The sequence below is a fragment of the Xiphias gladius genome, chromosome 5, assembly GCF_016859285.1.
Source record: "Xiphias gladius isolate SHS-SW01 ecotype Sanya breed wild chromosome 5, ASM1685928v1, whole genome shotgun sequence".
Taxonomy (NCBI): Eukaryota; Metazoa; Chordata; class Actinopteri; order Istiophoriformes; family Xiphiidae; genus Xiphias; species Xiphias gladius.
Window position 1 is genome coordinate 21,314,054 of NC_053404.1, and position 25,922 is coordinate 21,339,975.

Below are 25,922 nucleotides of genomic sequence, written 5' to 3' on the forward strand. Positions count from 1 at the left end.
TTAACCACTTTCAAAGACCTAAAGGTGAATGAAAGCGCTCACATAACAGGTTATGTCCTTTTGTTCCTCTTTGTCAATCAGTGACTGTTTGAATTATGCTGCGGCGGCTCACAGACCGTTCCCTTTAGACATTAATCAGTTTTATTTGGGCCGGTGCGGCTGATTTGGCCTCTCAGAGGTCTGTCGGTTGCATCACGCTGCTTTAAAAACTGTGTGAAAACCTGTTTATAGCCGATAAATGCTTCTAGGCGGCGTGTGAGATGTTAAGAGAGTTCAAGTCAAGTTCAAACTCTGGGTGGGGAAACTACGGCAGAGAAAAGGAAAAGAGGGGGAGCGAGGTGTCACTCAGTTTAAAGACGCACGGTCTCCCAAAGCAGCTTCAGCAGCCTTCACGTCTGTTAGGGACGTGCAACATCCGATCACATGACCCACCAGCGCCGTGCTCAACGGCGAGGTTTCTGTGAGTTAAAGAGGAACTGCTGCCGTGCCCCCCCCCACCCCACCCCTCCTCACACAACAACAGGACGTGACCTCCTCACGCACGATCAGTCTACATTTCCCTGCAACACAGACTCAAAAAACAGGCAAAAACAAAAAAACCCCAGCCGAGATCCTCCAGGGGCTTCTTTCTGAATGTGAGATTAGTGTGTTGGCCAGACATCTCTGGAATGACCTGGTTTTCTGCATTAATTAGCCATAAAATCTAATCTGATCTTTATCTGAGTCACAGACACAAAGTGCCTGAGGTAATAACAATAATCTTTCCTATCTTTATTGAACACATCCATTAAACCTTCAAAGTGCTGGTGGAAAAGGTCAGTGAACCCTTGGATTTAATAACTGGTCGAACCTCCTTTGGCAGAAATGACCTCGAACCAGCGCTCCCGGTTGCTGTGGATCAGACCCGCGCAGGAGAGAACTTTGGACCAGTCTTCCTGCAGAGCTGCTTCAGCCCAGACATATTGTCAGGATGTCTGGTGTGAGCGGCTCTCTGAGCTCACTCCACAGCATCTGTGTTGGCTTAAGGTCTGGGCCCTGACTGGGCCACTCCAGAAGGTGGATTTTCTTTGTTTGACAGGTCGCCGCCGAGGTGCCACTACCTGCGAGCGGCACTAGGAGGATCCCGGCCTCAATGCCCGAAAGCGTGAGGAGGAGTACTTTGAACCTGCGCTCGGCTGCTCTTCCTCGGCGACCGGATGCGTGTCTCAGGAAACTGAAATCGAACCGCAAGGACGGAATTTGAACTGTGAGAACTGAACACGGGAGTAAACAGTATATGGAGAGTTGAATTTCCTTTGAGGATCACATACAGCTTAAGAGCAAATTGTGCTATTCAGATTCAGTTTTTCACTGCATTCGCTCTACTTCAAATTCCAATATTAATAATTCAGATTCCGTTTCTCTCCGGGGTCAGAGCTCTCAGCAGCATCGTTCTTGGTTCCCAATGGCTCATAAGACAAGAATAAATGTGTGTGTTTAGGTTGAAGAATTCACGAAGAAAGATGTCTCCTCGGTTAGATAACATGTTTAATTACATAGCATTAAGATTAAACCTCGTACAGTATGTACAGTGCATTATTAAACATGGACAATAAACACAGTGTCATCCAGTTCATTCATAATTAAATCGAGGCGATTCCGTCTCGATTTAATCACACGGTGTTGGGCCCTTTACTGTACAACATCGGGGGAAATAAATATTAAACACTGAGTGTGTGAACGCATCGAGGTGTTGCACTACAGTGGCACTCCACCAGAGAAAAAGGAGAAACTGCAGCAACACTTGAAATTCACACTCTCTGAATGAATGAAGCTCCGGAGTCTCTGCAGTCACTCCCCCACCCACAGAGCATGAAAAACTGAAACCAAAGAGCACAAGCACTTAGCAGCTTTGCACCGCCGCACTTTGTGATTTGGAAACCTGGAAGATGCACTGTCGCAAAGCTGCAAACAAACGGTTTAGCTTAGCTGATCTTGGCTTTCAGTGACGTCTGGAGCGTGCACTTTACGGACTAGATCCTAACCGAGACATCAGAGGACCAATAATGGCTTGTCACAGCTATCTCCGTACTGTATCATGTGGCTAATAATGTTGTTGAGAGCGCACACCTCTGCAAATGCTGCATAATCCTCTGAAGTTGTTAGTTTAATACCAGATGTAACAGAACGGAATTCCTGACACTAATAAAACAGACTAAGAACATAAACAGCCTCAGTAGCAGTGGTAGGAACTGGAAAATTCCTCCTAGTGGTGTTTTTTTTATCATTGGTCAGGCTCCTTTTATGGGTACGACTAACATGTTTTCATTATGGATTAATCTGACAATTATTTGGTCCATAAAACCTCCGAAAATAATGAAAATTGTCGATCTCAGTCCAAGTTGACGTCCTTAAAATTGCTTCTGAACAGTTCAAAAGCCAAAGATAATCAATTTATTATAAAGTAAGACAAGGAAAAGGAGAAAATTCTCACATTTGATAAGCTGGAATCATCAAATGTTTGCAAACTTTCTAAACTTTTTATTTTTTGTCAAACTGACGGATTAATCTGTTTATTGTTTCACCTCTAACTCCCTTATTGATGTTTTCTGGTATTTCTGAGTTTTAAAAGTTTCATATCTTTCTATGAAGTTTAGTTGGGCAGAATGAAGGAGAGATATTTATGGATGTTTTGCTGCCCATTAGAGAGCTAACACTGTAAGAACCTGACGATGTGACCAGGTTTGTTGAACTTAACATAAACTGGGGGAGCTGGGGTCATTGAAGTAGAAACTGGGAATGGTTACAGGAGGAGGAGGAGTGGTGAAGAAGCCAAGAAGCAGATTCAAAGATGTATCTGGTTACGTGAGATGTGGACTGATGTGAAAAGACCTGCAAAGATATCAGGAAAAATGAATAAACCTGCTTCCTGGACGGGGACATGGTGCTCAGGACTCGAAACAGGAAGTCTATAAACTGTAGCTCTGGGAGTTTGGTTGTGTGTAAAATATGCAAAGAATTCATCTGAAAGGAGCCGTAGGGGTGTGAGTGTGTGTTACTGGAAGGTGCAAGTCTCTCAGGACGGAGAGTTGGTGTGTCTTCTTGCCAGCTCAGCTGGTCGAGTCGTTGCTCTCCGTTTGCTCTTTCTTCTCAGATGTCCCAAAAAAAAAAAAAAAAAAGTCAGAACAGCCATTAAAATAAACCATTAGTATCAATATACACCGTTATTATAAATCTTTGAATTTTTGGACATAGAGAAAATATTACACTGCTTGCAGACGACTCACCTTCTTTTTTCCCAAAGGCAGATCTTTCCAAAGAGTCTCCATGGTCACACGGCCCTGCTGAGCCCAGGTATACGCCGAGTCACGACTCAACTGGGGGAAACACAAGAAACGTCATTAGCCACAGGAACAGGAACATACAGAACACACTGAGGCTAACTCATTTCATTAATCAACAAGAGGGGTGCATGATCAAACTGATAATCCAGATTATTTTTGTTTGATTTGTAACAATGATCATGATATTAACCACTGAACTTGGGTATTTTACATTTAAGGATTTGTGGCAGCTGTTGGGATGACATTTATAAAAAGGGAAGTGTGCAGGTGAGGATTCTGTATCTTTTCAAAGCACATTTCTGCTGCACATCAGATGCACTTTTCTTTCTAAAAACTAGGTAACCACCTACGTCAAAGCGCTACATTTAGGTTAGTAGATGATTAGAGAAATTAATCTATAAAATTACTGAGCAAATCGTCACTGAGGAGACTCTATTACACAGTGTAAATAGAGGTGAAAGCTATTTGATCGCCTTCCAACACAAGGTCCAAAAAAAAGAAAAGAAAAAAAAAACAAACCAAAAAAAACAGTGAAATTGTTCTTTAAAAAGGTGCAGACAAGAGACAGATTTATTTTAAAAATGGTCAACACTGAAGCAGCAAAAACTGACCTACCCTTACTTTTAAAGGGGCCAGTGTACTACGTGAGAACTGCTTGTCGGAAAATCCCCTCCACCCGACTCTTTTCCAACAACATCATCCGAAGGTTTCGGTGACTTTCCGAAACTAATGGTCTTACAACAACATCCATTTCACACGGAGATTGGTAGAACTTCCATGTCTAGCTCTTGTGTTTTTTTTAAAAACGGAGAATTTAAGAGAAACACATCTTTTAGGGAGCCTCTGGCTTGCAAAGAAAGGAGGGAGGTTTTCACACCCATAGATTCTGATGCAGTTATTTATTTTACCTTTTAGGGGATCTATGTTTCGACAATGTAAAATAAAAATACTGCATCAGGGTTATGAGTGTGCAACTGGCGCTATATTTCTTTCTTTCTGTTAAATCCTTAAAGTCAGTGGTTTTATTACGAACCTCTGAAATTTCAGAGATATCTCCTAACTTGTAAAAAAAAAAAAGGTTCATCGTCTCGTTTTATCTCGTCAGCACGTTTATTCCCAACCGCACCCTGCCCCGCTCGTCTGTTCCATCCCTGCACGCGTTTTTCGGGCTGAGGTGCGCTTGTGTCAGGGTGTGTCTCTTTATTTCTGTCTCTTTTCTGCATTCGTCAGTGCCTGGCGGGTCCCTGGGTGGAAATACAGTTAATAAAATGCCCCAGACATCAGTGAAAATTAGAAACAAAATTCACAGCCAGGACTTCCTACAGGAAAGCACAACCCTTTCCTCAAAGGAAACGAGTCAGAGATCAAACACACACAAACACTGAAACAACACTAACTGCTGCATGAGACCTGCCTGGAAAGTTTTGATCTACGTGATGTCCGTCAGAGCTGGAGAAATACAATTTTATAGGAAAAGGGTGTGATTTTACTTAGTGGTTTCCTGGTTTAGATAAAGAAGAAAAAAAAAAACACAACCCTCTCCTGAAATGTACTTTTTGATTCACCGCTGCCTAAAGAATATCTACCTACCCAGAGTAGTTTACACCTAAAGGTAAAATAACTCGTTAAGTAGAGCTATGTCACTGTTCCTGTATTTCCGTTCTGGGAGATGCATTAAACAAAAGAGGGGACAACAGATTCTGTGTCAACCTAATGTTTCCACTGAAATCAGACCTGTTAACTACAGGAGCATCGGAAAAGGCAGCTTATGGGTAAATGCAGAGCTGTTGTGTGGTGAGGTGTAAATGCTGTCTTTGAGGCTTTGTTTTTAGCACTGGAACTTCGTGTTTTGGGCAAATGTAACAAAGTGAAACGGTCAAACTAAAAAATAGCTGCAGAGAATGTGATCAGTACAGGCCTTTGAAACCTGGACTAATATTACACAGATTCAGGAAGTCCGTGTAGCTTCACTGTTACATAAAACATGCGAAACATAATTAAAACCTCAAGCAGCAACAAGTAGCGACAATTTGTCAGCTGCAATTATGTAATGTTTAGCAAACAGATCCATAACTTGGCAGCCATTATGTTGTTAAGAGTTGACAGCAGCTAAAAAAGCTGGCAAAAAGCTCGTGGTGATTTCTTTTTCTTGACTCAGAGCCCGAGCTTTTCATTCATTGTTGTTAGTATTTTAACTGGCTGTTGCACAAACCGGTTTGCAAAAAGCTAAATAGAAACTTTTGACTTATTGCCAGCAGCTTTACAGATAAATCCCATTTAGACTTTTGGCCACTTCATGCTTCCTAGATGGATCTGATAGTTGGGGCATGTCAGAAAAAGGAACGAGTAAAAGCAAGTATTTGAAATCCGGCTGCTGAAATTCGAGTGAAACGAGCTGCTGTTCTCACTGACACAGTACAAAAGCAAAGCAACGCCGGCAATTTCAACGCATTTGGTCACATACAGATTAGACTCGTTGCAGCGTTTATCTTATCTCTGATTTAATTTATTTTACTTGTGTATTTGGCAAGGACAGAGATCTCTGATCAAAAGCATAGAGAAATGCAAAATAAGTGCAAGTACTGGTCTGTATGGGGGATGGCACGACGTGAAGGTGAACAAAACGTTCGCCTCGCTCATAGTCCATCAATGTGATTCATCCATGTATTTGTGCTAGTTTAGGGTACAAAGTCGTTCCCCTAATTCATACGAGGTTTGAACACAAAAACACAAACACACCTTTAATAAGGAGGCGGCCTGCTGAGGGTAAAACATGGACGCACTCAGAGCCATGAGTCCAACTGGAAACACCAGGCGCTTTACCCTGGAGCCTGAAAGAGAGAAAGAGACAGTTCAAAGTGAACAAGCTGCTATTTGAAGTGATGTGACCTTTTGTTCCACTCCTCATTTCCTTTACTCCACCTGCATTTTATTGATTTCATAATCAATCTCAAAGACAGACAGACAACAGCTCCAAGGCTGTGTGATATCTTGTGTTTAAGGGGGGACTTTTAAGGGGAAACATATAAAACATAAATAAATAAAACAAACAGCTGTCAGAGGGGGGACATTGAGGTCTTTGGGTTTGGGTGGGGGTTAATTTTATTGTCAGTCCTGCATACTCAAAGTTTGTTACTTTAAAGCAGGATTTTTCACAGTCTGACCCCTATTCTGTGGAGGTTGATAAAGGCACCCTGGCATCTGCAGGAAATTAAACCTCGTTAGCCGTAGAGCCGGCAGATTGAGAGAAACTGGCCACGGGAAAAATATTAAATTATAACACTTCTTTCAAGGTTGAAGGTTGCTTTCATTGTCTCCACAAAGGAGAAAAAATGTCTTGGGTTAAAGGAATTGCTACACAGAAAACAGATATGTCACAAAAAGACTCTAAAATAATAATAATTTAAAAAACAAAGAAACAAACAAAAACAAAAACACACACGAACGGAAAAACTGGCGCCTTCACATGCTCTCTCGTTATCAGCCCGTCTGCCACCTCTGACCTGATTATTCTCTGCGGGGGAATGCAGGTCAGTGACTGTTTGCGTGGGTGCAAGCGCGCACAGGTTACCTTTGGCCAAATAAAGTCCCAGGAAGCCAGAGAAACCCACGACCGCCACACTGGGGTAGAGGTCAGGAGGAGGGTCGCTGAGGAACCGGTACACGTCTGAAAGATCAAATAAAGGCGAGGAAGGAGAGGGAGCGAGTGAAGACGACTGACAGGCTGTGAAATATCTGATTACAGCGGTGGGCTCACGTAATGTATTTGGCAGCCTTGAACTTTTTACTGAATTTTTGCTCACCAGATTTTGGTGCGTGGACCTTATTCTGGCCAATTTCGGTTGAGCGACAAGTTAAACTACATTATCTGCTACTTCAGCAAGCCCTCGTGATTATTCTCACATCATGCATTGCACTGGCTGCACTGACTGAAGTCAGAAATGCGTTTTCCCACCTGTGGCTGTCGTTATTGATGCGATGATGTGGGGCTCCACAGTCCTGTACACTTGCTGTGGTCCAAAGATCAGCAGCAGGGACAAATAGCGACAGAAACAGACAGAAGAGCAGGTTACATTAATCTGATAACCAGTTTTATCTGGACGCTGGAGCCGCGTGCACTGAGCTACTAAAAATGTGGAATACAACGGCTTTTTAATACATTTATTCTGGCTCCTATATCTTTATGTAGCACTTTCATGTCACAAATAATTGTTTGTACTTTCAGCAAAACAGTTTGCAGAATCTGTTCACGTGGCCGAAAGCCTCGGATTTTAGATTTTAGGTTAAATCTTTAGTTGAACTGACATTTTTAACACCTGAAATGTCACATGGATGGGCAGCAGATGAGTCAAAAAAAAAAAAAAAATCAGTCACAGCTTAATGACTAAAACTCAGATTATTAATGACCAGCTGAAACCAAGTAACACGTATGATCCTTTTTAGACTGTATTGATCCATTTAAAATATTTTATGTACTTCAATCATAAAGACAAATCAGATGTGGAGCACAGAGACAAAAGAGGAATCAAAGGCGCAATCAGTCGTCCATATTGTATGTAAGCAAACAGCATCAAGGGAAAAAAGCAGTATTGGTACCTGCTACCACTTCCAAATTGACTAACAGGTCTTTACAGTGGCCACTTTATTAGGTACACCTGTACAATCTATTGCAATGCAATACAACGGTCCTGCCATAAATACTAGCTTTAAGAAGCTCGTGTTTTTGGTGCCATTGTCAGAAACAGGTAAATTATATGTTCATTGTTGAGGTTAAAAGTGGTTTTGCACTGGGCGACATTATACTGAAAGTTGTCTCTAATTTTTTTGTCTTCCCCATTTACATACACGAGGGAGGAAGTATTTCAGACACAACTCCGAATTAAATGCAGTCCAGTACAACACCACCACCACAATATGACCTCAGGGGTAAAACATATAATAAACTGAACATTACAGGCATCATTAAAGGAAACTTTACGATGGAATAGTTGTATTTGATTGCATTAAATTGTACAGGTGTTCTTAATAAAGTGGCCACTGAATGTAAATTCAACTTATTACAGTATTTCAATGCTCAGTTTGTAGTAGGAACATTGAGCTATATTTACATCTCGCTATATTATGCAGCAAAGTAAAGCACAAAATGCTTGTTTTTTTATGTACATACATACATATACATACATATACATACATTCATATGTATATACATGTATATACATACATTCATATGTATATACATGTATATACATTCATATACATATACATGTATATACATTATATACATTCATATGTATATACATTCATATACATTCATATACATATACATGTATATACATTCATATACATACACATTTTTTTATTTTTTATTTTTTTTCTTAAAAACAGGCAACCCACCTCAACTTTCTCCATTGCAGCTTGGCTGGTTTGCTGCAAAAAACAAGGCAACAAAATCAACTTTAAGTTAAATTATTTACACAGCATTTAACGACTCAACAGTCAACCACATTACAAAATAAAACTGGGTTAGTTTTGACCTCCAGCATTTGGTCTTCTGAGAACAGATGGAAAAATACATATTATTTCCTTGGTTAGAGTTCAGTATTAAAAATAGTCCATGCTTTCCTGTGAATACAGTTGCATCCTGAAAGTCTAGGAAAAAAAAGCACAACTGAACGGAAACTGAACCCAAACAGATCTGATACAAGCTTCAGCTGATAAATCCTCTCTTTGCATGAAAAAGTCACACCAAACTGCATGCAAAAGATTTGAGCTTTTTGAAATTCGAACGAGAACCGCAACGATTAGGCGATTAATCATTTGAAAGAAAATTAAATCAAATCAAATAATCGTTTGTCATTTTCTGAGCACATATGCCAAACATTTGCTGTTTCCAGCTTCTCACATGTGAGGATTTGGTGCTTTTCGTTGACGTACACGAAGCTCGGCATTGTAAGTTGTTATCTAATGTTATATCCGCTGCATCGTCTCCATCTACAGGTCCATCTCCTTCCAGCTCGCAGCCATAATCCCTGTAATCGTTGGCAGACTTTTTTTTTTAGCTTGTTGACAAAGTTTAAAAGCGCATTCATGTGTTCGCTTCGTCACAGTATTTGTGTGGACTATGAAGCAGAATGACGAGAGGAAGGACATTTGTTCCCTGCCTCTCTCCTTAAGGCAGCATTTCTCCCCCAGACTTGATGCAGTTTTCTCAGGGTATTCATGTTTGCTGGGAGGACGCTAAAGTCAGGATACAAAAGTCTCTGTGTGCGGTGAACAACACAGATTACATGAAATACTGTAACGTGATTGACTGCAGCCTTACTCTGCAAGATGCTCTGCTAGTTTTAGGTGAGTATAGGGTAAATCCCCCTTCGCAGAGGTGGGTATATGCTGTATACCTGCATGTACGCGCCACTACACCTCTTATCTCCACCTTAAACTTCAACATGCAGGTCGTAGGAATTCTAAAAAAGAAGACTTTCCGGCATAGCACAGACCCATAAAAATCTAACACAACAATTAGAGGGAAGGTGGCACGGCACTGCACGGCATCAGACGCTGACATACCTGACACTGGTTCGTGTACGGCTCTGCCCATTTCCTCAGTGATGCAATGCTTTCCTCCAATGGCCCGGCCTCTGGCTCCACGCACAGAGGCTCTGCCTCAGGTCTCGTGTATAAAGACGGCAGCTAAAAAAAAAAAAATCCAACAAGGAGGTGAGTATCGGTGTTAGTGTGCGGTCACACTAGCCTGTGTTCCTTTGAAACTATCCCCACACTGCACTGAAAAAGTCTGACGTAGGTAGTAAATAAATACAGAGCAGTGTGATCCAAGACTTTACAGTTTAGGAGAGTGGTACATGTTGCTTGGAGTCTGGACTTTTTCTCTTTCTTTCAATCTTCAGCGGAGTGATAAAGTAAAGGAAAAACTTGAATTAATGAGTGTATAAACATAAAAAAAGTGCACAATAGGTCACTGAATGCTTTGCTGAGTATAAAAATGATGTGAATCATATGCTACGGCTTTCACCTGCACCACGTCTCTACGTAACTGAACACCTGCAGGTGATCTCTCCACCGAAAACACCAAATGGGGGAATATCTTTTGGAAGAATGACGGAGGTGGAGAAATGGAGAGATTTCTCCCTTTCTGTCTGTAAGAGCTGTAAAATACCAATACCACAATGAGGAAACAGAAGGAATAGCAGACTCCGCAATGGACTTCTGACTAGCACAAGAGAAGCCGGTCACTCACACGCAACCATTTTAATTTGAAAGCCCTGGGGAATATGGGCAGGGGCAGCAGGATACGTGACCTCGAGAGTTTAAAACAAGCTTCTGTCTGATAAGAGAAATCTAAACAGGGATATCTGAAATGGATCAAAACTGGACTGTAGTTCTGTACGTGTGTATTAGATTAACCAGGTTTCATGTCGACATCATCACATCCCAAAGAGGATTTAAAACAAAACTCATAAAACACTTGAAAATCAAAACAACATATTAAGGACAGTTACGGGGGGGGGGGTTTGGGGGGTTGATAGTGGGGGAACAAATTTTGTCACGACCTAGATGTACCGCCCCCCTCAGTCGGTTTTAGTTACCCATTAACCCACCTCATCAAGGCTCAGGACCGGCTGCGTGCTCCTCCTCTTCCCCTCCGCGGCCGCAGCCAGCACGGAGCCGCTCAGCAGGCCCGTCAGCCCCGGAGCTGCGGCGCACAGCGACACCTGGCGGCAGAGCGCGAAAAAAAATCCGGTTAGTGACGCTGGAGAACCGCAAGTACAGCGCCGAGAGAGCCCGTGGCGTCCGGTAAAGCAGTGTAATTCAGACAGCGACACTCACCACTAGAGGATAAATAAAACACACTTAACGTCCCGTTCTCTTAACGAAGGAGAAGCCCGTTCAACCGACCCGTTAGCGACAGCAGCTAGCTACATGCTAACCGTAGCTATTGGCTCTTTTTTCTCTTTTAAGCAACGTTTGATTCACTATTCCTTGTCATGTTTCACCGCGTAACGCTGCGAGACACGACGGCCACTCGGTTAGAAGTAAATAACGTTTAAGGCGGCAAAAAAGGCGGAAATTTTTAAGGAGGAGTAGTTACCAGTTTCACATAGGACATGTTCACCCAGGAGACTTCGGCTTTTCCACGGCGCATGCGTGTTGTGTCGTCCGTTGTCAACGGCTGCGTGAGCAAGAAAGTTGTGAAGTGTCGAGTAGGAATATGTAAAAAAAATAAAAGTAATCGAATAAAGAAATAAATTAACTGCATTAAAAAAATTCTCTACGTCCTCGGGAAAGAAATGGTGGCACCTGAATTTTAGCGAGAGTCTTTAGTTGATATATTATTTATTCACTAATGTTTTATAGATCCGTTTTATCCCGTGAGAAGAGCAACTTCTGGGTTGCCAGGTTGGGAAGATGCCCTTCTGGCCGGTGTTTCTTCCAGGACGTGACCCGGACACCGTAGAGCCAATCTTCTGTAGTATTTTTTTTCACTTTATATCCCAACACTGGTATAAACCAGATCACGGATGCAGTTAAAATGTCTGATGCAAAAATGTTTTAAAAATTGAGTCTTGCCATAGGCCGGTTCTAACCGTTGGTTTGCAGTATTGCTCACAATTTTAGAATCAAACAAGAGATGTTAAAGACAAATTTGGACAAACGTATATTATATTATGGTATATCTCACCATCAAACAGCTACAGAGCATCTGGACCCAAATACATTCATTAACAAAGACTTCCTTTATTATTAGTTTACTATGCTTTATAGTAGCAGACACAACTTATTATAAATGTATTACTGCCTGAGAGAGGGAATAAACACTAGCCAAAGGGAAAGATGCTCATAGTAATGGTTTATGACTGATCTATAACGTATCTGTCAATGACCTTTGATCTTCCGCTTTGAAGCAAACATGGAGGAGAAATCCCGGAGGTGCTCAGGGGGAAAAAAAAAAAATGGAAATTTGAACATCTACCATTACACGACAACTGGGAAAACTCATCTGCTGAAGAAGATCGTGATCAAAAGCTCCAGAAGTTACTAAAGGGGCCTCCTGGTGGAGGCGTTGTTATCTCGACACATAGAATATAAACTATTAATAAACTATTTCCATCATTTAAACCATGAGCTACGACATTTTCATACGAGGTGCCTGTGTAATTAGGCAATTAGTAATTAGTCGTTTTAATGCTTTTTTTTTAAATAGGGGAAATTAGAAGTTGTTAATTCATTACTGCAAAATTAATGCGACACATATTCATTCTTAACCTCTGGAATTTGATGTAAGAAAAAAAAAAACAAAAAAAAAACAGATTAAATTGATCCGGGGGGGGCAATGATAGTAGAAAAATAGGGTGATGAATTTTTCAATCAACATTTTGATTGGTCTTGAAAAAAATCCTTTGACAAATAGCAGACGACAGATTATTAAGTCACAAGCAGCCATAAGAAGATTCAGAAACACACAGACGGATATTACAAAAAAGCACTCAGAAAATCAGCTGAAAGTCGACCAATATGAACATTTATTTCTGGAAAGAAGTTACAAATCGTTTCCAAAGAGTTTCTACTCAGATTATAAGATAACGTAATCTGATTTTTTTCTTCCTTTTTCGGATACAGTCGTTGTAGCAAGGTTTTTTTTGTTGTTTTTTTTAATCCTCTATTCTGTTTTCCTACTGACAGACTGAAGACTGGTGGACTAAAGGATGCTGCGCTATGACTGAATGTGCCTCAACTCAGGACAGTAGTTCTTTTAATCGGTTAAACGTTTTCTTCTTTAAACAGCAACATGACAGGAGGAGGAGCAGCGAGAGGACTGCAGAGTGGCGGACGTGATGTCCATGCGATCAGCTGCAGGGTACGGTGACACGTAAGAAAACGTAAAAGGTATGCGGAGTGAACGAGGCTTGTTTCCAAACCGGACAGTGTGATCATTTTGTGTGTTCAGCACATGTGATTTATCTATTTTCATGGTTGTGGAGGTGTTAAAAAAAAAAAAGAAAAAGAAGTCCCAAGGAAAAAAAACAAGTGCAAAAATGGGAAAGTACCACGTGAAGAGTGGGAGGTACAATGCTGTGGACATTAAAAAGAAAAGAATGTGAAGTGTTTTGAACCTGAATCTTGACAATAAATTAAAAAAAAGTTTTGAAATCTGGGGAGAATACACCAGGCGTTGAAGATCTCCCCCTAAAAGACAAACCCACGGTGCACTGCTTCGACACTGTAGAGCTACGGCTCAGGACTTGAGAGGTTTGTGCGTGGACAACCGGGACAACGTCGATACAAAGAATCATGAATTAAAGGATGATACCAGAGTGTTTTCAAACCAGGATGAAACTCAAGTCTGATCCCTTTAAAAACATGCCACCTACCAAGAAGTTTGCATTTTAGAAAAATGATGAAAAACCTGTAAATTTAACATCCAGTGAATGATCATTTGCATACAGGAAAATATAAAGATGCTGGAGACTGTAATGAATGGACTGTAACTCTAAATGTCCCCCCTATTCTGCATTAAAATGTACCTGTTCATGTGTTAAAACAGAACTAAATTTTCAAATATTTCCCCTATAGGCCCATTTTATTAACCCTTCTTCTAGGGAATGTGGTCACTTCACACTGGAGGAAATCCATTCATTAGCCACATGCAGTGCTGCTGGGGTGGAAACGGACAGACGGCTGAGGATGAGACAAGGAAAGAAGACAGGGTACAATCTGAAAACAACACGATTCACAATGAAATTCTCGTCATAATAAATAACCCTAGTACTGTTACTGCATAGCTCGGTGAGAAGCAATACTTCAGAAAATAAATAGCTTACACACATGGCTGACAGACAGAACTGCATCAGTATGTGCTCTAGCCCTTTTCACAGTTGGCTCATTAAAAAAAAAAACAAAAAAACAAAAACAAATAATAATCATAAAGAAAAATAAATATCCAGAAAGGACAAGGTCCAAAACATGGGAGCTGCTCATCCAGCAGGGCTTGCTGGGCTGCATGATCGAGGCGCTGGATTGCTTGGATGTGAAAGCTATGGCAACAGAAATTTTGCATCTGCTGAATAAACGCCTCTCATATGGCTGAGTTCGCTCCAGGTGATATTTCAGTGTCTGAAATTAACACAGCCGACTGCCAAAAACGCTGGTAAAACTCAGCTTTGGCGGACAAAGATCATCTGAAAACACTGGCTGGTAATTCTCTGAGTCATTCACAGCTGAAATAGCAGCCCTGGTTCCACTGAGCTCTGCTGGTTGTGTGGGAAGCTTAAATTCAAACACACAGAACATGGTTTTGCACGCGACAAACACGAAACGTGTAGATTAGTTACCGGGTAAAGAGACGAACCGTGGGCCTCATGCAAGAACCGCTCGTATGCACGGATCTGATCTTGACCGGCACGTACGAGGACGCTTAAGAGGATTTTTGGCAATTTCACGGAGAATTTTCTGTTGTCATACGAGCCGTGTGCGTACGGTCCACCTTTCTCCACAGGCAAAAGTACCGCAAAATGAATGTTCTATTCAACGTATTGTCATCAGCATCACGGTTAACCAATTTACTGAGAGGTTTTGGGGGTGTTTTTTTTGGCATACTTCAGCACAGAAACGTATACATGTCAGTAGCTGTTGGAAAATTCTCTCATTCCTATGCAGGTTTTTCTTGTCTTTTTCTTGTTTTTTGTCATCCTCTGTTGCACCCGACAGTTCAACATCCCCTACTTCAGGCCGTAATATCGTCTTTTCCAACACCTCTGTGACCGTCACATCCCCCTTGACCGCCTCTCACATTAGTCGTGGACCGCTCTGCTTTAGAAAGACGACGTTTAGCTTCTAGCCTCGTGTTAGATCATCAGCTCTGCTCTGATAACAGGTTGCTTACATCTGTACCATTAATACTCTCCAATTGTCTTGATTCCTCTAGTTTCACCGTATTGACACCAGCACACGGAGCTGATCAATTAGTTTCAAATCTTGCAGAAGAAAGTAAGAGAGGCTTAACTCAGGAATACGAAATTGTTCTTCCGTGCGGCCTGGTGTTTCTTAAGTATTTTAACTAGCTGCATATTTTGACGGTGGGCACACGTTAAGTTCACCTGGACACGTCAGCCAGAAGGTTAATTTCAGACACTGCTAAATGTCTCCAGTTGTAATACTACAGCTGCTTGGAAGTTTAGCTGGCAAACTGTGCATTTACACCCAATGAGAACCGATAAAGTGCTGGGAATGTAGATGAGAGTAAGTAAAGCACTGCCAGTGACTAGACAGATACGGGACTGCTCCGAGACAAAGAGCTCTCTTTCCTGAGCACGTTTGCCTCTGCGGTGTACACGTTCGTTTCACTATTATCCTACGACACCGTCACCATCACCGGATGAGGAACGAGCCTTCGTGTACCATGTAGTTTTGTGTTTTTTAGCCTCAATCTTGCATTCAACTCTCTCTCTCATCGGCACACACAAATATGAAGGGGTGTGTGTGTGTGTGTGTGTGTCGGGGGGGGGAGTGTTACAGAAAGACACGGTGATGTTACATGAACATGAGCACAGTGTAGTGGATATCTGGGAGTAAAGAGCAGAATTAGGACTAAAAAGCTGGAACGCACTGGAAGCGAAACCTGAATTAATCGATTTGCAATCCGACAGATCACAGCTGGTAGCGGAGTGAAGCAGCAGCAGCATCTGTAACAACATGGTCATAGTATCTGTTTAATGGTCTCCTTTCTCTACGGTCTGCTTCGTACAGTATATTTGGAGACAGGCTATAAAATGAACTACACTACAGTATATAGTGTTATATTTTGTTTAAATACCTCATTTTATGCTTTAACTTGCTGTTATATATCTTATAGGGCATTTTTTTTGATTGTTCGAAATAGCCGCAGTCACGTCTTGGCTTTCACTAACCTATTTCTAAACAAGAACAACTTGATTAAAGATATACAGGATGTGTGTTTGCCTTTAAATAGGTCGATGGCTGCTATGGAATCTCAGGAAGCAGGCGGAGGAACCTAATTCAAATGAGATTGGTGATACCGGTTTGTTTGACTGGCGAAATTAAAGAAATACAGGTTCCCCCCTCGGTAAAGGGACGAATCTGACGCTTCCAGTGCGTTTCTGCAGTAAGCCTGACTGGACAGCCTAAATACAGCAGGTGAGTAGTAGAATAGGAAACTGACCACAGTCCAAACATAAACCAGCAGAATCAAACCTTTTTTTCTCCCCACAAGTATTTTTCCTTAATTTTCTGAGAAAGCTAATTCTGAAAATGTTCAAGCTGACTGTTAACATGTGACGTCTCACCACGCCACGCTTCGACTGCCTTCATTAAGAAGAGCAAATCTATGGCCCCAGCCATCTTTTCCTTACCTTGGGTAAGTGCTGGTCTCTAATTTAAAAGCCTGCACATCAGTAGAGTGTCCCACCTGTAAACACCTGATCTCCCAGCGGGAGACTTCAGTCCTTGAACAGTGCATTCCCAGTTCTATAAAAGGAGGCTTGTTGTGGAGCAGACCTCAGCTGCAGCGTCTGACGTGCTCTAACACGTACTCTGGGAAATGCAGACTGCACACCTGCAGACCGTCCAGTTTGCAAGGCATCCTGGGATACTCGTCCTCCTTCCACTTGTTCTCATCAGGGTCGAAGGTGAGGATGGAGTCACTGTAGTGGCCGTTGTAACACAGGCCGCCCAGCACCATGATCTGCCTGTCCAATACTGCCACCCCGTGGCCGCTGCGCCCAATGGGCATGGAGGCGAGGATGGTCCACTCGTCAGTCTCTGGGTCGTACACCTCCGTGGACGGGCAGCCCTGCGACTCGAAGGAGGCCCGCAGGATCACGCACACCCCTCCGAACACGTACAGCTTCCCGTTGTGGGAGATCATCTTGTGGAAGCAACGGGCGTAGTTCATTTTGGATTTGTTCTCCCAGCAGCTGGCGTGAGTGCCGGGCAGCAGCGGGCCTCGGCCGGCACGTGTCCTGTGTGCGTCTGAGCCCCCCGAGCTCCCTCCTCCTCCCCCCCCGCCTCCCGCTTCCCGTCCCGGATCGAACACACACACCTGTTTGGAGGTGGAGGACGAGGTGATACCACCAGTGATGTACAGTTTACCATTGAGGACTGTTCCCTCGTGACCGTACTTATTTACAGGGTAGGGGTCCACAAACTCCCAGCGGTCCTCTGTGATGTCGTAGCGCTCCGTGGAGTAGAAGGTCTCATCTCGCGTGCGGCCCGCCACGGCATAAATAAATTTCCCGATGACGCCCACGGCAAACTCCGACCTGCAAACAACAAGCATCGGTAAATGAGTATTTCATTAAAAGAATGTGGGCTGCGAGGCTGTGAGCATCTGCAAAATCACCTTGAAATGAACACAACGTGACAACACAGCAAGAAAAATAATACCGCGCTGCTCAAAAAATGCAGTGCGGCAAACATCCGGGGCTCTGGGCTCCTCTAACCTGGGAACGGACATGTCAGCCATGCGTAGCCAGGAGTTCTGCCGCGGGTCGTAGCGGTAGACTTTGGAGGAGGCGTGAAACTCCCCATCGGGCCCCAGCTCCTCTCCGCCCAACAGGAAGGCAAAGTTGTTGACAATAGCCAGGCAGTCAGGTCGCAGCGGCACCTGAGGTCCCTCCAGCTCCCACCACACCTGAGCCATTAAAACACAGGTTACTGAACCCCAGACAGACACGGATTTCAGATCAGATTATATAAACAGACTACACTGAGGTATCAGGGTTGTGCTGCATAACGAGCGGAGGGAAACTTTTTGAAACGCCACTGTTCTTAGTGTTTTAAAACTAAACTCATTTTGTGTTTTTAGCCCAAATGACCCTGGAGAGTGCATGAGCTTAGAGGACTAACTGCTGGTGAAGCTTCATTCATCCAGAGGATCTAACCTGGGGATTACTGAATTTACTGAAACCAAAAACGACTGCCGTCAGTCAAAACATGCCCCTCCCGGACGGAAAAACAAGCAGACACCTTGGGGCGCTGCAGCAGCAGGATCTTGCTGTTGACCATACTGTGACCAATCATTCCCCTGAAGACGGCGGTCTGGGGGCGGACGGAGCGGATGCGGTTGGAGCGCGTCTCCACCAGAGGTTGCTGGTTGACATCATGGAAGTAGCTGAGCGCCTGGTCCACCTCCTGCCTCAGCTGTCTGGAGTAACGGTAAAACTCTGACGTCTTCACCTGGGGAGGGAGAAGAGGACGGAGGACAGATGCTAGCGACCACCCAGGTCCTCTCCTGTCAGGAAAATGAACCGAGTCCGCCACACGCAATACTACCCTCAGCTGCCCACATCAGCACTCACCTTCTCAAAGATATTGGCAGGCGTCATGAGGCAGAAGCGGATGGACTGCACGATGGTGTCCGTGTGCCTCCAGCGCCGCCGGTCGTGCCGCAGCCACGCCTGAACGGCTTCGTACAGCTCGATTTCTGGGAAGCGACTCAGAGCATCGCTGTTCAGGTACGCCTGGTTCGGAGGCAAACGGAAGAAGAGTGCAAACTTGATCACTTTTTTCCATCAATTTTTATGTGATTTTATATCACGATCGATGTAAAATCACATAAAAACGACAAAGTGAGTAGAGAAACCACAGGTTTGAAACCTCAGCTGATAAGCAATGGACCTGTAAGCAACTATATAACCTACATATGTCACTACTTCCTTTTTTTCCAGTTAAGACTTCAGTGTACTTCGAAACCACCTAACACATGTGGACAGTTTTTAAATTTGGATTGTCAGTTTCAAAAAAATATTTAAATAAAGTAGAAATTGTCGCACGGTGACGTAACTAGAGCAATATTAGCTTATTGCAGATATATTTTTATTTGTGTGTGTCAGCTGAAAAAATAACAAGAAAATTCTAGCTTTGAGGGAATTTAGAGACGGTGTCACGTCGTGATTTTTTCTGCCACTGAGCTCTGATGAGTTGAGTTTTACAATGTGAAAGGTTCCACTCAGGATGTAATTCTTCAAAGAATTACTACCAGGCAATTTATTGTAATCAGATTTGTTTTTTTAACTACTAAATATCACTATATAGGTAACCATTTGGCTGTAGACAGAACATACTAAAGCAAAGATAAGCCAATCTGCTTATCTTTGCCAAACTACAGAAACATCCACAAAGTGTTAGTATTTATAGTTCGGGTCTGCTCTAAGTAATTCGTTGCCTTAAGTGTACGGACGACCAAACCTGCAGTCTCTCGAGGCTGAGGTAGGACAGGAAGTCGGGTCGGCTCATGAGGGGGACAAAGTTGTCGAGCAGGAAGTTGTCGAGCTGCTCCTGGACGCCCTCCACGCCCACGCTGAAGTCCTCCAGGAGACGCATGACCTCGGCGCAGTTCTCCAGGCAGATCTTGGCCAGCAGGAAGGAGCAGCAGAACTCCACCGCCTCCGTCAGCTGGACGTACATGGCCGCCTGCCGGGACAGGAGGAGGAAACAGCGAAGGAACATTTTAGAGCGTGCTGTGATGGTGAAGAAGCACAATTATGTTAAGTGAACCAGCACGAAACCACCTTTCTTGTGTGCTACCTGCAGGATTTCTTGGACAGTGGGCATGCTGAGTTCCAGCGAGCCGTAGTACATGAATCGGAGGATGTGGCCGAACCCAGCAGCTGTCAGCCCCTTCATGTGGATCTTGTCCTGGTCCCTCTCCCTCATGTCTGCTGTGAACATGACCCGGAAGTAGTCGCTCTGGGTGGCCAGAAGCGCCTTGTGGGCCTGCAGGAGGATGGACACGTCGGACGGACACGCATTTACATAAAGGACCGGGCAGCAATGTTGCGCTGAGGTCACAAGTTTTCTAGTCATGTAAACAAACTCCACACCGTTTGCTGCATGGATATCTCCCAGAACTTCAGCCACAGAAAAGTTGTAACAACTCATAAAAGTTGTAACAGAAAAAATTTTAAAAATACAAACTCACCAGATGGTAGAAAATATTCTTAGTGAATTACAAGCTTGGAAAAAAAACACTACGTCGGGCAGCTCTAAAGTAAACAAAAAAAACAGAACTGATTTATTCAAATAGAGGAAGGACTTCAGCGGAAGTGACGTCTCTGTGTAGGAATAAAAGATGTTTTTTGTTGCTTTAGCAGCTGCCATCAAAATTAAAACACGTCCAACAACTCTTCGTTCTCAGCTCTCTTGCCATCATCAGGGCGGTGTCTGATCGGACCTGTGGCTGAAGCGTCCAGGTTCCCTGGAGATATCCATCCAGGATGGTGATTCGTAATATAGAGGCCCGGACCAGGGCTGTAACGCGCCGTGCATTTAAAGCAACACGCGTCTGTGTGTGTCCTCAGCTTTTATTTGTGTGTACCTGGAAGTGGTGCTCCTCTATCAACAGCGTGACATCCAGCAGCAGACGCTCCTCGTACAGCGCCCGGAAGCCCGACGACACGCTCCCGTCGTGCACCTGGGACAGGTACACCTCCACATCCGCCCCCGACATAACACACCTGAAGGCATGAAGGACAGGAAGGAGCAGGACAAAGGGGAGGGAGACAGGTTAAGGTGTCACAATAGATCTATAAAGGTCACAGCGCTGAACTTGGCTACAGCTGTCTAGTGCAGGGATGAACTAGTATTAACAGCTTCACAAAAATCAATTCAGCCGATACAAAGATGTGGGTCTCTCCCACAGGAAAAGATTATGTTTGTATGAGTGCTGCTGAAAACAGTAAGTCTGGGACTGGAAGGGCATTCAGTAGGACACTCAGCATTAAAAGCTCAGCACTTCAGCTGCTGCATCCTAACAAGCTGTTACTCTTTCACCGCCAAACGTACTGTGTGTGAGTCTTTGATGACACACTGGGGAAATATCCCACTCCACTGCAACACAGTCGGGTTAGTGGGAAATAAGAAGAAATGAAATCCTTTAAAAAAAACAAACATCCAGAATATCATTAATCCAAACTCTTCAGCATGAAAATACACGGCTACACACACACACACACAGAAAAAATAGGTGACACCATAAACACACACTCAAAATTTCTATTTGATTTTACCCAGCTTTGGCACACAAGAAAGACTAGAAACATAAACACACATCATCTGCACACCTACACAAACTCAGTCGTTCATTAAAAATGCAAATAAAACAAACACGCACACAGCACACTCACCTCTGATTGGCCACGGGCATGTCAGAGGGGGTTGTCCGAGCCAATCAGAGGACAGTGCCCCTTGTGTCCAGTAGATGCTAACAAAGTCCCTTTTCTGAGCGTCAATCACCTGGACGACAAAGCCAACACAACCGCCACATTAAAGCATGAAGGTCTGCAGGGCCAAACTGCAATTAAAAAGCCACACAAGGACTTCTGCGCATGGCGCACATCTCCCCTCGGGGCCAGAAGTATGCGGACACCCGAACATTCCACAAACACGACTTAAACATTTCATGTCCACATACTTTTGGCCACACTGTGTACGTCAACAGAGGCAATTTGTTCACCTGTCGAATCTGTGCAAAAAAATAATCAGTGCAGGGAAATTCATAATGGTTACGTTCCTGGTCTCAGTATGAAAATTAATATTATGATATTAATGTGAGAAGCAGCACTAATGAGTTTAGGGTTAAAGGATTATTCCAGTTTATTACAACCTTGGGTCTTGGAATTGGCTTGGTTTTGTCCATCATTTCTCTCTGTAATAACAACATTGTGCTGGACATCTGGGATCTGAGAATGCACCAACGTCCCCAATATGGATGCGACGTTATTTTTTGATTAATGAAGTCATCGTTTAGCCAGTGAGATGTCAAAAAATTGTGGAAAACAGACAGACGTGCAGCTTCAACTTTGACCTCCCGCAATTACCAAAGTTGTGTGTTTACAGTCTGCATGTTCAATGAGGGACTATTAGCAACATTTCCGGTGCACTCACCATCAGTTTTACCTTTTAAATAAAGAGGTTTTGATAGTCTAGATAACCTGTTGTCTTGTCTCATCATCCATTTTTGACCTTTTGGACTTTTCTTTTTCTTCTTTAGTAATTTCTTTTTGAGCACTGGGTTCCTAGAGATCAACAATTACTTTAAAAAGGTGCGATGTTATCACAACTGACCGAAACGACTCCCAAGACTACGAAAATATGTCTCAAGTTGTGACAAACCGGAATCATCCTTTAAACCAACGACCAAGTGAAACAAACACAGAAATACTTCCACATGAACATTTCAGCAGGACACGAAACGGAATGTGAGGCCATTGAATTTCAGACACATGAAGTTAAATGTCTCAACTTTTCTGCAGAAACATAGGAGCGGGCAGAGAGGTGGGTCAAACTCGAGCCCAACTGCAAATGTAGGTACTATAGTGGATAAGATACACACACAAAAAAAAAACTCTAACAAGTACTTTTACTGGTGACAATAAAAAGAAAACGCTGTATTGACCCTCATCCCTGAGCACGAAGGTGATGCTCAGCAGTACAACATTTGCCATGGAGGTGACAGGGATTCAGTGTCCTGCCAAAGGTGACCGTGCCGACAAAGGGTTCTAACCTCTAACAATTCGTCTAATACAGGGGGCTTAAACGAAGCAAACTGTGTGAGGGAGAGGGGATGGATGGGGGAGAAAGGAGGATGGTGGAGTTTGTTTTTGGAGTTTAGGTCTAAGATGCCATGATTCAGAGTGGAAAATCGTACCTTTTGGAGCCCGGGCGAACAATCACAGGCTTTGACGGCTGAGCGCTAAGGGGCCGCTCGCATTTCCTGTGTTTATGTTTCCCTGGTTCTAACAGAGGAGACAAGAAAAAGACCCATAAGACAGCGGAGGACGAGCAGGGAGCACGGCAAGACCAAGAATATCATAGCAGCTGCAAATCATACAGGCAGGACAGTCTTTGACGATATAAACCTCATATTCGGCTGGATACACTTTCCCAACTATCCTATTCCTCTGTAGGGCTGCAAGTAGCGATTGTCACTGGGGACAAATTTATAAACGCATGCAACTATTTTCCACTAAAAGTTGCAAGGGGCCAAAATTTGGTTATTTTTAGGGCTGCAGCTAAACTCTCGTCTTAATATCGAGCAACGTGCAGGTTATTTTCTCAATTCAACTGATAAATAAATAATTGCTTGTTTCGTCTGACCACTAGCCCGCAACTTAATCCGCTAACTGTTTAAGTTCGGGATGTTTTTCTTTGATCAGCAGCCACACAACGGGAACTTTTCAAGTTTCAGATGAAACGCGGAGAAGCAGGTGATCAGTTCTTCGCATCCGTCGGTCTGTACCCAGCAATTTGTCAGGTACCTTTTCCACGGACAACTGACTACGGTTGTGCATGGATTACTAAGACATCAGCCGGTCATCTGGCCATTTCAGCAATAAGCCACGATGATGCTGAATGTTAAAGGATAAATGTGGAGGTTCAGTTGCTAAGTACCACGACAGAGGTTGAACCTCAAGTTTCAGGGACGACTGCTCGGTGTAGACAGGGTATCTATAACTGGAAACGGTGCTCTGTCATTCGGGGAAATCCCGGTGTAGTTTCCCATAACTGTGTCTCATAGCCTCTGACTGACCTGACCTGGATTCGCCCCTTGGTGAGAGAGAAGAACAACAGGTTGACAGTTTGCGCAGAGTCCATCGCTTCGCTCAGCCTGGCGAGCAGCCGCGTTAACTTGGAGTATACCAAGTACTCACGAAAGGGACAGTCGTTCGGGCTAGGTGGCTCGTCGCGGGTTGATTTTTCTGTGTGTTTTTTGTGTCATTACATCACAGTGAGGGATAAGCCTCGGGCGGGCAGAGTAGCGGCGGAGACAAAGCAAAGACGGGGCGCGCTGAACTACATGTACACCGATGTGGGCAGCAAAAGAGCGGGCTAGGGGGAAAAAAAGCCTGCCCGAGCTGCACCTGTCGGTTCTCGCTGCCGCGGCAGGGAGAGCCGTGCTACAGAGACCTCGAGCGCTAAGATTACTGCCCCAAAACAAAGGCTAACGCGAAACCTAACGGTCCACATCCAGCTCCGGTGTCCGGAGATGAAGGCGACTTTACGAGCTGCTAGCCGACGTCAATCGCGTCGGAGGAGATGCGCGAGAAAGGCAGATATTCTGTTCTGACGCTAGCCACCCGACTGGCCAAACTAGCTGTCACGATTCTCGGCTGTGGTGACAGGAGCTACGGGGGGATCCGACACTGCTCGACCCGGAGAGCAGCATTAGCCTAGCCGCTGAATCCAGCCGTCTCACCTCGGCGGTGCGAATCCCCACAACCCCTCTTCGACCAGGCAGCTCTGGCTCCTTCGGACATGAAGTTGCGGGTTCGATTCCGGGATCAAGAAAGCTGACGGCAGCAGCGCACTGCCATATTATTATCGTCCATCTGCCAGACAGAGAGGACCCCCCCCACCCCCCTAACTCGGCTGTGATTTAAACGGGTAGCAAGCCACAGCAGTACACAGGCTTTGCGGACGCCATTTTCTGTGCTGGCGTCATTTCCCTTCTGGGCGGAACTGAAGGGCGTTGTGTGGTCCAGCAAAGATATTATATACGAGAGATGTCTCACTCCCCTCTGTGTTACAGCTTCACGACTCCGCAAACGTGCTGTGCACAACGTCTCGCTTGACTCGCAAAAGCACGTCGCCGTTCGGCTAAAACCTTCGACCACGGAAGGATGACCAAAGGGGCCTGGGGGGTGTGCTGAGGTGCCTGTTCACATTTCTAGTGAGAGAGACAATGTGACGGCCACCAAGAGATGCAAAACGACAACGAAAAGACACAAAACGGCTACAAAGATACACAACACGACTACAAACAGCTGCAGAATGACTACAAAGAGACAGGAAGCAACCACAAAGAGGCACACAACTACAAAGAGATGCAAAAAGACTCAAACAGCTACAAACATACACAATGCAACTACAAAGAGATGAAAAATGATAACAAAGAGACAGAAAACAACCACAAAAAGTGACAAAATAACCACTAAGAGACGGTAAACAAAACACAAAGAGATGCAAGACAACTACAAAGACACTCAAAATGATCTCCAAGAGGGACAAGACGACCACTTGAGATAACACGACTTGAAAGAGGTGCGAATCGACCACAGAGATGAAACCACCTAAAAAGACATTAAAAATGAGCGCAGTTACACGCAAAGCACTGCAAAGAGACGCACGAAAGAACCGAGGTGAAGTTAAAAACAAAAACGACCACCAGATGCAAAACACACGTCAGTTGTAGTTGTGGTGTGTCTTGCTTCTCTGTAAAAGGGGTTGGGGGGGGAGGTTACAGTCTGTCTACATATGCCCAAATAGACTGACATTTAATTTGATTACCACGGTTATTGTCGAAACAAAAAATGGGAACAAGTAGCCTATGTATTCCAGGATTTGTACTGGGATACGTGTTACAGAACTACAAACCACACAACAGAACTACAAAAAAGTCCGTAGATTACGTCACTAAACAACGACGGACCTGACACGCTAATAAGAATATATGTCTTTACTTCCCGGAGTAGGAAAAAGTTAGTCAAAGCCTGCGTCCATTTCAGTGATAGAAGGTGGTTAGTGGGATATAAACGGCAGCTGCTCGTGGTGATTGAATAAAATGAG

The 25,922-nt window shown here is 43.9% G+C and overlaps 2 protein-coding genes across 11 annotated transcripts; both read right to left on the bottom strand.

Annotated features, from left to right (window-relative positions):
* Positions 1 to 1,509: 1,509 nt before the first annotated feature.
* Positions 1,510 to 11,510, bottom strand: apoob (apolipoprotein O, b). 2 transcript variants are annotated; one of them, XM_040126238.1, is made up of 9 exons: positions 11,431 to 11,510; positions 10,940 to 11,053; positions 9,891 to 10,013; positions 8,718 to 8,750; positions 7,279 to 7,333; positions 6,895 to 6,990; positions 6,063 to 6,154; positions 3,271 to 3,356; positions 1,510 to 3,130 (listed from the first exon to the last, which is right to left on the bottom strand). In XM_040126238.1, the coding sequence occupies exons 1-9, from the start codon at positions 11,482 to 11,484 to the stop codon at positions 2,758 to 2,760; spliced, it is 1,026 nt and encodes a 341-aa protein (XP_039982172.1). In that variant the 5' UTR covers positions 11,485 to 11,510; the 3' UTR covers positions 1,510 to 2,757. The 2 variants fall into 2 exon arrangements, with proteins under 2 accessions (XP_039982172.1, XP_039982173.1); XM_040126239.1 differs by having other exon boundaries at positions 2,974 to 3,125; positions 3,267 to 3,356.
* A 1,329-nt stretch (positions 11,511 to 12,839) lies between these two features.
* Positions 12,840 to 25,717, bottom strand: klhl15 (kelch-like family member 15). Of its 9 annotated transcripts, none has more exons than XM_040126557.1 (10): positions 25,644 to 25,659; positions 23,005 to 23,092; positions 21,482 to 21,590; positions 20,674 to 20,812; positions 19,884 to 20,072; positions 19,545 to 19,769; positions 18,656 to 18,817; positions 18,324 to 18,533; positions 17,798 to 17,988; positions 12,840 to 17,617 (listed from the first exon to the last, which is right to left on the bottom strand). In XM_040126557.1, the coding sequence occupies exons 3-10, from the start codon at positions 21,499 to 21,501 to the stop codon at positions 16,855 to 16,857; spliced, it is 1,899 nt and encodes a 632-aa protein (XP_039982491.1). In that variant the 5' UTR covers positions 21,502 to 21,590; positions 23,005 to 23,092; positions 25,644 to 25,659; the 3' UTR covers positions 12,840 to 16,854. The 9 variants fall into 9 exon arrangements, with proteins under 9 accessions (XP_039982491.1, XP_039982490.1, XP_039982489.1 ...); XM_040126556.1 differs by lacking the exon at positions 25,644 to 25,659 and adding an exon at positions 25,538 to 25,641; XM_040126555.1 differs by lacking the exon at positions 25,644 to 25,659 and adding an exon at positions 24,553 to 24,581.
* Between the last annotated feature and the right edge of the window lie 205 nt (positions 25,718 to 25,922).